This window comes from Lepus europaeus, chromosome 14 (genome assembly GCF_033115175.1).
Source record: "Lepus europaeus isolate LE1 chromosome 14, mLepTim1.pri, whole genome shotgun sequence".
NCBI lineage: Eukaryota > Metazoa > Chordata > Mammalia > Lagomorpha > Leporidae > Lepus > Lepus europaeus.
Genome location: NC_084840.1, coordinates 77,641,985 through 77,654,547, shown reverse-complemented (window position 1 = coordinate 77,654,547; position 12,563 = coordinate 77,641,985). Strand labels below are relative to the sequence as shown.

General features: G+C 35.3%; 1 protein-coding gene across 3 annotated transcripts in view; it reads right to left on the bottom strand.

Annotated features, from left to right (window-relative positions):
• Positions 1-492: 492 nt before the first annotated feature.
• NET1 (neuroepithelial cell transforming 1) overlaps positions 493-12,563 on the bottom strand; it is a 67,114-nt gene continuing 55,043 nt past the window's right edge. For 2 of the 3 annotated variants that reach the window (XM_062211028.1, XM_062211029.1), the window contains 9 exons: positions 7,788-7,895; positions 7,229-7,396; positions 6,788-6,850; positions 6,021-6,117; positions 5,812-5,888; positions 4,839-5,096; positions 4,219-4,389; positions 3,346-3,532; positions 493-2,410 (listed from right to left, as the gene is read on the bottom strand). In XM_062211028.1, coding sequence (XP_062067012.1) covers positions 2,004-2,410; positions 3,346-3,532; positions 4,219-4,389; positions 4,839-5,096; positions 5,812-5,888; positions 6,021-6,117; positions 6,788-6,850; positions 7,229-7,396; positions 7,788-7,895 — 1,536 coding nt within the window. In that variant the 3' untranslated portion in view covers positions 493-2,003. The remainder of the gene's footprint in view (positions 2,411-3,345; positions 3,533-4,218; positions 4,390-4,838; positions 5,097-5,811; positions 5,889-6,020; positions 6,118-6,787; positions 6,851-7,228; positions 7,397-7,787; positions 7,896-12,563) is intronic. The other variant, XM_062211030.1, reaches the window with a different exon arrangement.

The following is a 12,563-nucleotide window of genomic DNA, read 5'->3' as shown; positions in this document are numbered from 1 at the left end:
TGAAGCTTCCTCTGGATCCAGGGAGATTCATTTGCTAGGATATTCCTCTCAAGGAAACTAGGTTCCAGGGGTCAAGCTGTATTTCTCTCTTGTAGGTGTCCTCCTAAGTCTTTCTGGTGTTAAAGATCAATCATTGGTGTAGTCTACATCTTTGAACTTGGATTTCCAAAATTAGGAATCTGAGACACCTAGATGAAAATATGAAATTTATCAAATTGATTAGGATGTTTTGCTGTTAGTTTTATTATGGGCCTAGCAAGTTGCCAACTGTTCATTTGTTTTCCATACAATTGTTATTTATGATTATGCTGTGTTCTTAAAAGCTTTGTTTCGTAAGATTCACAACACTGACGTAACTGAACCTTTCTCTTACTCATCAATGATTTTCAAAGCTTTAATATTTGTACTTTTCATTAACTTTTCTGAGGCCTGCCATTACCTCTTCAGCCATAGAAACTCCCAAAATATCCACCAGGCAAGAAACCTTTAGGGTGATTATGTGTGTGCTTTTTTTTAATTGTATAATTCATTTATACAGAGAAATCATTTGGATTGATCTATTTACAGTCTTTTTTGATTTTGCATTTCCACTGCCCAAATATATTTCACATGATAGTCAACATGACTTGAACTGATTCCAATTATAAACCTGTATGACATAGGGCTTAAAAGTCCTCCCAACCTGTCTTAAAGGCTATGATTTCATTTTAACAGAAACATTTTGCAGTAAAAGATTCACAAATATTTTCTCCATCTTATGTATAAATCCACTGAAACTGATATAATGTGGTCAAATTTTCAAGACATTTCATTGTTTCTTTTCAAACTCATTATTTGCAGGTATTATAAACCAAGGCAAATAAAGTCCACGACCCCTCAAGCCTTCTACAACTTACTCTATTCCCTCAAGTTGAACTTTTCCTATCTCCTTTCATACTCTGGCACAACCAGACATTTTTACTTTAAGACAAACCTACTCTCTTTCCCCCTCTTTTTAATTTTTAACTTATACCAGACTGCCTTCCCTCTTGCTTTTCAGACAACACTAACACTTTCAACAAAATCCTCAAGTGGTTTTCTTTCAGTAGTCTAGAATATATTGTCATTTCATGTGTCTTCACCACTATGAAATGCTACACTGTAAAAATTGCAATTTTCTTATTGGCTCAAAAACAGTATGGCTTGGTTTCACTTGGTAAAGTTAATATGATTAAAATATACATATATATATATACACACACACATAAACATACATTTTAATCAGGAAGAAAAACACTTTTTAAAGACATGCCAATTTGAAAAGGCATTGAAGTAAAAAAATAAAAGCAAATACTAAAAACTACTTTACATTAAAAAAATTAAATAATTGGCAGGTTAAATGAATGAAAAATGAGGAATGTGCAGTGAAAAACAAACTTATAATACATTCCAGTTTGAGAAAATGGAAACCTATCAAGTTTTATGGTTTGTTTTCTGAAGAAAGTATGTTTCAATATCAATTTTAAAATCTTCCAAACATATATTCCATACAGATTTTAGGTGCCAATATTAAAAATTTCAAATTTTGTATACAAAGTTTATAAAAGAAACACTGGTAGAATTCCAGTACTTGTAAAGTTCTGTTTTTGAGAATATTGTGAATGTCACAATTGATTAGTACTGGAAAGTCATGAGAAATCCAGAACTGGGAGAAAACCCATTTCACGAGTATTTCATCTGATTAAAAATACCAAGCTTGTAAGCTTGTATGCTCTAAATAATCCAAGAAAATAATCTTAAAAAAAAAAAACAACAACTGTCATTTAACAGTAATCCATGTATCTTTAGCTGCCATTAGAAAAAAAAAAAAAAAAAAAAAAGAGCCCAAAACAATGAAAATGTTACAACTGGTATGGAGTAACCCTACAATGCTTCCATGCTCACATTACGAGAAAAATGAAACTGTACACATTTATAAATAAACAGTCTGTCCACCAGTTAATACATAATACACACAGCTTCCTTTACACCAAAGTCTCTTTCCGCTTGCCACTTAACTGGGCTTTGTCCCTTGCTCTTCGGAAGCCAGACTGTGTTCGGTGTGCCTTTACACTCTTGGTGTCTTCTGCTGTCTGTACAGTGGAACCACATTCTGCAGTGTTTTCATCAACTTCTACCTGAATAACACTGGAAGCTGTAGATGCCCTTCTCTGAGCTTGGAGGTTCCCAGTACAGGGGTTGTTCTCTTCACACTCTTCGTGAAGCTCTGGCAAACCCTGAAGCTCTGGTGGACTTGTGGCCTGCTGGAAGGGGGCAATGGCGCTTCGAATACAATTGAACCACTGCTGCTTATGAAACACATCGTTGGCTTGTAGAGTGTGAGACTGGCCTGGAGAAGGGTCTTGGAAGCGAACTCTAAAGATATTTTTAGCTGGAGAAATAAAAGTTGAAAAAAGGGAAATCAGACTGTAAAAAGTCTCTGAAACTTTTAGAATCTTTAAAAACATTTTTCAGATTTTTTATTTAATTGAGAGACAGTGAGAGAAAAAGAGACATAGAGGAGACAGAGCTCTTACCTACTGGCTTATTCCCCAGACGTCCACAATCGCTGAGGAAGGACCAGAGCCAGGAGCTAGGAACTCAATCCAAGTCTCCCACAAAGCCGGCAGGAACTCAAGACACTGTTTCCCAGTGTCTACATAGCAGGAAGCTAGAGTTAGGAGCCAGAGCTGGGAGTCAACCTCAGGCACTGAGGTAGAACAAGGGTGTGCCAACTAGCGGGTTAACTGCTTGGTCAAATGCCTGCCCCTGGTTACACAATCTTAACATGGGTGCTGGTATTTATGTGGCATTATCAATTATGTAGAAATATTAAATTAAATATACCTGATGGTGTCAGAGCCTCAAAACCTGGCAACTTACTGTTAACAATTATAGGACCATGAACCTACTCCATTTCTAGAATTCTTAAAGATTAAAACTAAATTCAGAGGCAGGTGTGTGACACCGTGGTTAAGAATGCCACTTGGGACACCTACAACCTGTATCAGAGTGCCTGAGCTTAAATCCCAGCTCCGCTTATGATTCTTGCTCCCTGCTAATGTGCACCCCAGGAGGCAGCAGATGACAGCTCAAGTACACTTGGGTCCTTGCCACCTACATGGAAGACCTAGTTTGAGTCCTAGGCCTTTGGCTTTGGTCTGGCCCAGCATCAGCTATTGTGGGCATTTGGGGAGTGAATCAGCAGATAGAAGATCTCTATCTTCCTTTCAAATAAAGTAAATAAATATATATATAAAAAAAAACTAAATTCATTTAGATTCTGAATTTATGTTTTGTTAAACTATTTTAAAGCTCAGATTTTACCTTTATCTGAGTTGCCAAAAGCTCCTCGAAAGGACCCTCCCATGCGTACATCCCCATCCTGCAGGTCTTCTAGGACCAGCTCCTGGACTGGGATTGGCTGCCGGTACACCTGGTAAGAGTGGCGCTCATTTCGTGTAACAGGCCGAGTCAAAACCAAAATGTCTTGAAACAGGAAAACATAAAGTTTCTGGAAAAAAGGGCAAACAAATGCTTTCTAAATTTGGAAGTATATGATTTAAAATGAAATATAGTGTTAAAAACCACAACTTATAAACCGGGCTTTTGAAAAGCACATAATGAACAAAATATCAATTCTATGATAATACTTGGTTCTGGCTGGTACTTTTGTAACTAACATTTTAAAAATAAGTTTGTGTTCATTCAATCTGTTTCATAAATTTACTGCATAGTAATAAACACTATTTCTATTAACAATAAACTCAAAACTTTTTGAAGGATTTTACACCGAGAGAGGAGAGGCAGAGGGAGAGAGGTCTTCCATCCAATGATTCACTCCCCAACTGGCTGCAACAGCTGGAGCTGTGCCGATCTGAAGCCAGGGGCCAGGAGCCTCCTCCCAGTCTCCCATGCAGGTGCAGGGGCCCAAGGACTTGGGCCACCTTCTACTGCCTCCCCAGGCCACAGCAGAGAGCTGGACTGGAAGAGGAGCAACCGGGTCTCGAACCGGCGCCCATATGGGATGCCGGTGCTTCAGGCCAGGGCGTTAACCCACTGTGCCACAGAGCCGGCCCCAACGTTCTTTTTCTATGCCATGAATTTATTTTTACAAATTTGTTTCATAAGTTACATGCAAAAAATTGAACAGGGTGGGAAAAGGCAGCTTATTTCTTTGTAGTATTCAAAAAGACTTACGTGTCCATTTTTATTCTTCAGTTCCCCATGGCACAACAACACTTTGCTTGCTTCAATTCTAGGATCCTTCTGCTTTTCATCCAGATACTCTAGCTTGTCAATGTAATACTGACACTCAGATTCGCCTTTCTTCAAGTTGATATCAGACAGAACTCCTTGTATTATCAACACCTAAAGATTATCAAAATATTGATGGAGCAACAACTTCAGTATATGGACTCATCCTGCTTCCCTACAGGGCAAAAATGTCACATAAAATCATAGATTTTAAATCTTGAAAAGGACTCTAGAAATCAGTTAATTGTCAGTCCGTTCATTTTGCAAACGAAGAAACAGTGCCAGCCCAACTGGCACTGTCAAAGTTACTAAGCTAGCTAGCAGAAGTGACTAGATTAAAATACAGCCCCTTCATTAAAATATAAATATAATACGTGTTAAGTACAATACTGGTACATCTTCTTACTGCTTAGTGCACAGTGCACCAATGTTTTGGGTACTTAACAACAAAATACTTCACTATGCTGATTCAACACACATAAAATGAAATTATTATTTTATACATTTCCAAGCCATTTAATATACCATTGACTAATAAAATAATCATTCACTGGACTACTTACAGCTTCCTCCAGAAGCTGAACATCAGGGTGGTCTTTCGGAGTGTGCCTAAGAATTTCTTTTAACAGTAAAGGGTATTTGACTAAGCGACTTCGAGGGATATCGAGGAAGCTCCAAAGATCAAGTTTTCGACTGAAAGGAGACTCAAGACACCGCTGGAGGAAATCTTGGACTCTTGGATCCTGCTTCTTTTGATCAAGAAGCGCTTTGGCTGCCAGCTGGTTACTACAGTATCCTTTGTAGGCATTCAAGCCTGGTAACTGAATAATAAAGAAAAGGAGAATGTATGATGCCTACATGTTATGACTGCACTAATAAGCCTGTGAACAGGAAGTACAAAACATACAGCTCTTATTGAGACACTGAACAAGCTGTGGATATTTTCCTGCAGATGATAATAGGAGCTTAAGAGTATTCTGGACCATCATCAGAATGTTCTTTTACAATTCCCCTAATTTGGCTAATTTCAACTGGACTTAACAACCTCTCTTTCCCCTAACCTCAGATAGATACTCAGTTATCTCTGTTTCCAAAACACTCGAGAACCTTCTACCATTTCTAAATATACCTGACTACCTCCTCACTAGGCTGTAAATGCAGTCTTTTATCACTACATTTCCCAGTGACACCCTTCTTGAACAGTGCTCAGCCTCTGGAAGGCACTCAAACCTTGAGTGAATAAATGTAACAGATAATTAATAGCAGATAATGTGGGTGTTCTGCCCAAGCACATATTTTTTGTAAATAGATTTGTAACACAAATGAAAATACACCAGGAATGAAGTTTAAAAAAAAAAAAAACAGATTGTAACTTTTACATCATTACAAAAGATTTTTACATCACTGTAGATATGTTGAGTTTTAATGCTTTATCTGTTTGTGGAATCCAGTTATGGGATCTAACTGATTTGACATCCATTATAAACACTGGCATTAATGTAAGAAGCAATCTGGGGTTGACCACTTGCTACATACCCACTTCACAAGAATGTGACCGATCTGCTCTACTGTTCCATCAGGCTTGGTTGCTTCTCCTATTCTCGCCAACAAATCTGAAGTGTAAAAAGACCAGAAAGACCAATAACAGGTTTATTTACGAAACAGGTCAGCACTACATTAGAAGTTTAGATCTAAAATTACTTGTGTTGCCCAAATGCTAATGAAAATTAAGTAGCACATCTAACCTTCATGGAGAGGTATGTAAGCATCCAAATCACCAAATATGTGTGTGAGTTCCTCTTCTGACATGATGGACAACTTTAACATGGGGTCATGGTATGCCTATCAGAGGTAGAGAAAAGTGTCACACATACAGATTAAGCACAGAAAACATGATGAGAAATCTGGACTTGATTGCAAACGTGGCTAAGACATAAAAGCCAGTGTAGAAACTGTTTGCTACATGTAAAAGAATCAAAAGTGTACGCTAATCCTCAAATAGGCTCTCCTACAAAGATTCATATTTGAAGAGATGTGTCTTATTTTCATCTAACATACATATTCACCAGTAGATATTTTTTGCTTCCAAAGGTTAAGAAAATGATCCTTTAGAATTTGTGAAATATAACTTTTAGGGCCGGAGCCATGGCTCACTTGGTTAATCCTTCGCCTGCGGCGCCGGCATCCCATATGGGCGCCGGGTTCTAGTCCTGGTTGCTCCTCTTCCAGTCCAACTCTCTGCTGTGGCCCGGGAGGGCAGTGAAGGATGGCCCAAGTCCTTGGGCCCCTGCATCCTCATGGGAGACCAGGAAGAAGCACCTGGCTCCTGGCTTCAGATCGGCACAGCGCCGGCCATAGTGGCCATTTGGGGAGTGAACCAACGGAAGGAAGACCTTTCTCTCTGTCTCTCTCTCTCTCACTGTCTATAATTCTGTCGAATAAATAAAAAAAAAAAAAAAGAAAGAAAAATAACTTAAAAAATATAACATCTGATAAGAGGTTATTTACTGACCTTCCTTGCAAGCTTGAGATCCTCAATTAAATCCTGTTCACCTCGGGACATTTCATATATCGCCTAAAAAACATCCACCAAACATCAGAGTCATCCTTCCTTTGAAAAAGGAAAATTATATACAACATATCCTTGTATTATCTAACTGAAGCTTTGAACAGCATTCTGTGATTCAGTCTTGAAAACTATAAATCAGAGTGGAATTTCAAATGACAGGTTGCCATGTATTCTGTAATTCTACCCCATCAGAGCTGTTTAGTTTGATGGCCATCACCAAGTGTTACTCAGCATGTATTATTGTTGTTCAAATACAAAAATTCAAGTTAATTTTGCCATAGGAATTAGTTTGCTATCCTTTTGGCAAATATATACTTAAAAAACAGGGGTTTTTTTTTTGGCACAGGCTAATCAATATGGTCTTGGTACTGAATGCTACCATACCTCTTGACGTTTGATTTCTCTGGTGGTTAAAGACTCCTTCATACTGATGTCGAACATCTCTGACCACAGTACACTGCTTCTTCTTTTGGCAGGTGTTGGGACTGTCGACCTGCTAGATGACTTTTGGGCAGAGGCTGGGGATCTGTGGTCACCACGAAGGGTAAATGACTTAAAAAAAGAGGTGAGGCAAAAGGTAAAATAAGATTAAGGATGTAATAATTATTCTCTTTTCTTTTTCTTAAAGCAAAGAAAGCTAATTAAAAACAAAGTTCTGAGAATTTCTCAACACAATCATTTATGTAAGCTTCAATCCACCATTCTAAAATATTTACCAGCTAAAATTGCTTTCTGGAACCATCCTTTGATAAGAGATGTGACTTAACATTTTGAGGTTTCCACAAACACTGTTCTAATAACAATAGTCCTTACCAGCATATTCCAAAAAGAAAACATGTTTAAGTACAATAGTGCAAACCTGTTTGTATGGCTCAAAAAAATTAATTTCAGGCTTTTACTAAGAAGTCCCCTGACTACATTCTCTCATTCACCCTGTTCTTACCTGTATTGTTTGACCAAAACGTCTGACTGCTCCATTTCTTACAGGAGAGATTAAATTCGCCAAGGATGTGACTCGAGCTAGAGGTCGAACTCTTTTATTGCTTGGCTCCTATGAAAACAAAATCAGATTACACTAAATGTATGTTTAGGTACAATGATTTCATATAAGCTTAGAAAAAGTTAAACCTCTCACAAAATAATAGTTTGAACATTACAAAACACAGAAACATGTACGTCTGAAAATGAACAGATGTTCTTCATTGTTAAAACAGTAAGAACACTATCAAGTATCAGTAATTTACCAAAAAATAAATGGTCTAAGAAAGGCCAGTCAATATTTGAATATCACCTTGAGAATATAACAAATACTACCAGTAGAAGAAAAAATGAAATTTAAAACAAAGAAATCAGATTCTAAAATCCTATAGAACTTTCTAGTTTAATGTGGAGAATAACTTTTTAAAAAATGATTCATTATTGTGAAAATGTTATTCAAAAACATGAAAGAGAGCAGCATAATAAATCTCATATATCTATCACTCAGATTCAATAGTTTCTGGTATAACAATTTGTTTCACTTCTACCTCTACTTGAATATTTTCAAGCAAATCCCTGATATTTTATAATTTCATTTTTAACTATTTCGGTTACAGAGTAACCTTTAAAGAAACATGACATCTGAATAGGTCAAAAAGCATTCAGGTGGTTAAATGAGCTCTTAGATTCTGGAATCAGACTGACTGGGCTCAAATTCAGGCTCTCATACTTATTGGGGCACATCTGGGGCCTTAGCCCACTCATTTGCAAAATAGGGTTAATAGCAGGGGTCCTCTTATAAAGTTGTTGTGATCAATCAATCAGTAAACAGAGCTCAGAACAGTGCTTGGTACATACCACATTTTAATTATTATGAACACTTTTTTAAGGAATATTTCCACTTACTACATAAACATTGGGATTTATAAATAATTAGATCCTCAACCATATATTTATTAACAAAGAAAAAATATACACAAATTCAGAGGAACCAGTTATTGTACTACAAGTATTACTTAAAAATATTATTGATATGGCAAACATATCTCTTATCATTCCAAGATCTCAACATTTCACAAAAACTGGATCATCTAATTTTACTGCTAGGAAAATGGAGGCATATCACTAGGTGACTGGCATAGTTGTTGAAATAAAGAAAGTCAGATCATAAAACAGGTAGATTTATTCTTTAAAATGTCTAAGGAGCATACTTAGCTTTTTTTTTGTATTTGGTGTCTTTCACAATTGTGGCAAACTCAACAAAATAATTCTTAAGGATATATATATAATTAAAAATTACATTAGAATCACCATGTAAAAATAAAACTTATTATTTAAAAATAATAGAATTTTTTTCCTAAAAATTCTTGACATGACTAAAGTCATATAAAAAGAGGTGTGAATAAAAATAATCCCTTTCAAGAAATTTAAGAAGAGGCTGATAAAGTTTAAAAATTATTTGAAAAGAAATTTAGGTGATATAAAAAAAGCAATTAAGCCTTATCAAAGCTGCTGAATGGATACATATATATATATTAAAAACACGAACTACTAGAGTGAAGAAACTTCGTAGATAAGGAAAATTAAGAACTATGAAGAATTTAAGAGGTGGAGTTACAGATGACTTTTTCTACCCCCTAAATAAATGAACTCCAAAGGCAAACTCTGAATAAAGCTACTAATGAGCAAATGTTAAATGAACTGAAATAAAGACCTTTGAGCTGTATGGTAGGATGGCACGAGCTGTGCGGCTGGGGACATATGTGAATGCCTTTACCACACACATCTGTGAAGACTGAGTGACACATGCGTGTGCAGAGGCAAGCACAAGGCATTCCTTTCCATTTAGTAAAGACAGTACAAAGAGTCTCCTGTTTGAATGGATTGAATTACCTCACAAGCTTAATGCCTACTACATTAATGCCTTCTACATCAACTAGAAAAAAAAGCAGTTGTCACAAAGTTTTATTCTTCTTTTTTGGAAAGAGGTTAACTCTTCTTTGATTAAAGCATAATAAAACTGACTTCCTAGTAAATCACAAAACATTTAAATTAAATTTAAATTAAAACCCACCTTGTGGTGAATTTTAAAAGAAAGTTCGTTTAAGAAGAAAAAAATTTTTGGTATTTGCTTTATTATATAAAATCAAATTAATGATAAATGTTCTCACCTCTATAGTTATTGTAACAACTAATTTCCTGGTAACTCAAAATTATGTGATATTTAAAATGAACATCACAGAATTTAGATAACCAAATGTAAATATGTCTAAAAGATATTTCTAAAATGAATATGCATTTTGTTTGTGCAGTATCTTCAGGGTGGCAGGATATTATACTAATCAGTATTTGATTGTTGAATATGTTTCATAATTTTAAAAACTCAACTACAATCTCTCTTTCACAAAGGTCAAGTTACTCTTCAGAGCTGATCAAGTATGGCATGTTTTGGTAACAAAGTATGGTAACTAAATCAGGAAATAAGGGTTTGGGACCAAGGGAGAGAAAATGGTCCTCTACAGTTTTGCTTTTGGGAATCCAATAGTAACTGTCTTACTCAAAGGACATATGTGAAGAACAGCGGACAAATACAACACAAGCTTTGGCATATGTATTTCAAAAGGATGAAAAATTTTAACAAATAACTCAAGAAGTGTGATTATGAAATATGAAAGTATAATACTGAAAGTATTGTAAAAATATATTTATAATACTGAAAGCATTACAAAAGTATGACACTAATTTCAAGACACATAAACTATTTGGAAAAAAAAAAAAGTCAAACAGAAGACTTCTGTGGAAGAATGTTATGGATTAGACATCTGTGGGTCACCTAAAACTCTAGGAAAAACTTTGTCTCCTTTGGAATATAGGAAATACAATCAAAAGTACTTACTTTATGATCTGATTTGTTTACTAAGATCCTAAGCATTTGTACTGTCACAAACATTTCTAAGATGAGGCTTTCAGAGAACTGGTCCTACACTCACATTCGTGCTTCCCCATGGACTGGATGCAGGAATACCATTTAAAAGTGATCCAGGAAAACATCAGGAATATATCTTACCACCACCAAAAGTAAAAGCTTATAATGTTTGTTGTTATTGTTTATTTTTGTTTTGGAGTGCTGGAAACAAGTTATGGAGAATATTAAGCTGAAAAATGTGGATACTGAAACTATACAACCTTCTCAGAAGGCAGCCTGAAAATCCAGGGGAATAAAAACGAATACCAACTAGCTTTACATGCTCAAACCTTTTAATTGTAGGCAGCCTTTCACCAGAGCTAAAGTTCACCTGAAGGGGAAAAACCCAACATTCTCTAATGTAAGTTTATGTTGTTTATTTAGGTTAATTTTTAATCAGACTATTTAGTTTAGCTAGGTAGTCACATGAATTATTATACGGAATCTGCCTTCAGACTGGGTTTTTAATTAATAAATTCTCATAATCCACTTGCTGTCAGGTTTTATGTCCTAATAAATTTTCTGGCTATCCATCAACAGAAAATTTTTAAGAATAAGGTCTTTATTGAGATGTACCTTACACGTAAATGCAACAACATGGAAAAATCCTTTTGTGAATCTAGTTTTTTATAAATAGTTTTTTTATTCTAATGATGCCATTTAGAGGACATATTTTAGAAGGGTATCTTCTGTAATAAGTCAAATCAAGAGAGTTAAAAATATACCAGTATGTGTCTGGGTATATTCATCTTGGGTTACCACAAAAATAGTCTTCTCTCCTACCTGGCAAGAATTTTAAAAAAGGAATAAAAACAAAAAGGTTATTTAAGAAGAATTTTAAAATAAGCTCTGATCAGTTGGGATTTCTTCCTCTTTCTACTTAGTAATAGTCTATTCTAATTATTTATTTAAGACTATGTTGTTAGTTCTAAAACCCTGACAACATTCTTGGTGTTTTTAATCTTCAGAATAAACGAATGCCAGGAACACATTTGAGATGAAACAAAAAGGCTAGCTAGTTCTTGATGGTCCAAAAAATGACCAGTTTTAGTGTCTGCACTGATGACCTCACGTATGACTTGTTCTGTGCAAAGGAAATGCTTATACATTTAGAAAAAATTGATGCAAATGAGCAAAATGCAAAAACAAATAAGCCAAACTGCATGGAACAAAAGCATACCTCGTAAAGAGGAAGCTAGTTTAAGTATCAAAAGGTGTATGTGTATAAGTGACATACAACATTATTTAAGTATACAATAAATTACACATATCTTAAGTGTACAATTACGTAAGCTCTGACATATGTATTTGTATAGCTGTAAAACCATTATCACAATCAAGATAGCTGAATACAGAACAATATTTCTATAATATAAGTGACAATGTAGTAAATACAACAGGCAATATGTAGCATAAAAAGAATACTGTATATTATTAAAGCAACTGTCAAGACTATATAGAATGGCATAAAAATAATTTGATTTTGATGAATGTTCATAGTGACCTCAAAAAACTATAATGACTCCAGAAAATTAGAGGACAGAATTTAAACAATGACTCAATGGGTTAAATATTTTAACACTATCTTTTCCTTTCTGGATAAAAAATGGTACACAATGAACTTACTAGATATGTTAAGAAAAATAAACAGGCATACCAGGTTAGACAGCACAGAATTTGTTCACTAACATTAATTTGCAAAGAAGAGATTCCTTTTATCCCTTTCTTACTCCATTAAAACAGTTCCTAAGACTAGATAATATGCATGTGACTTAA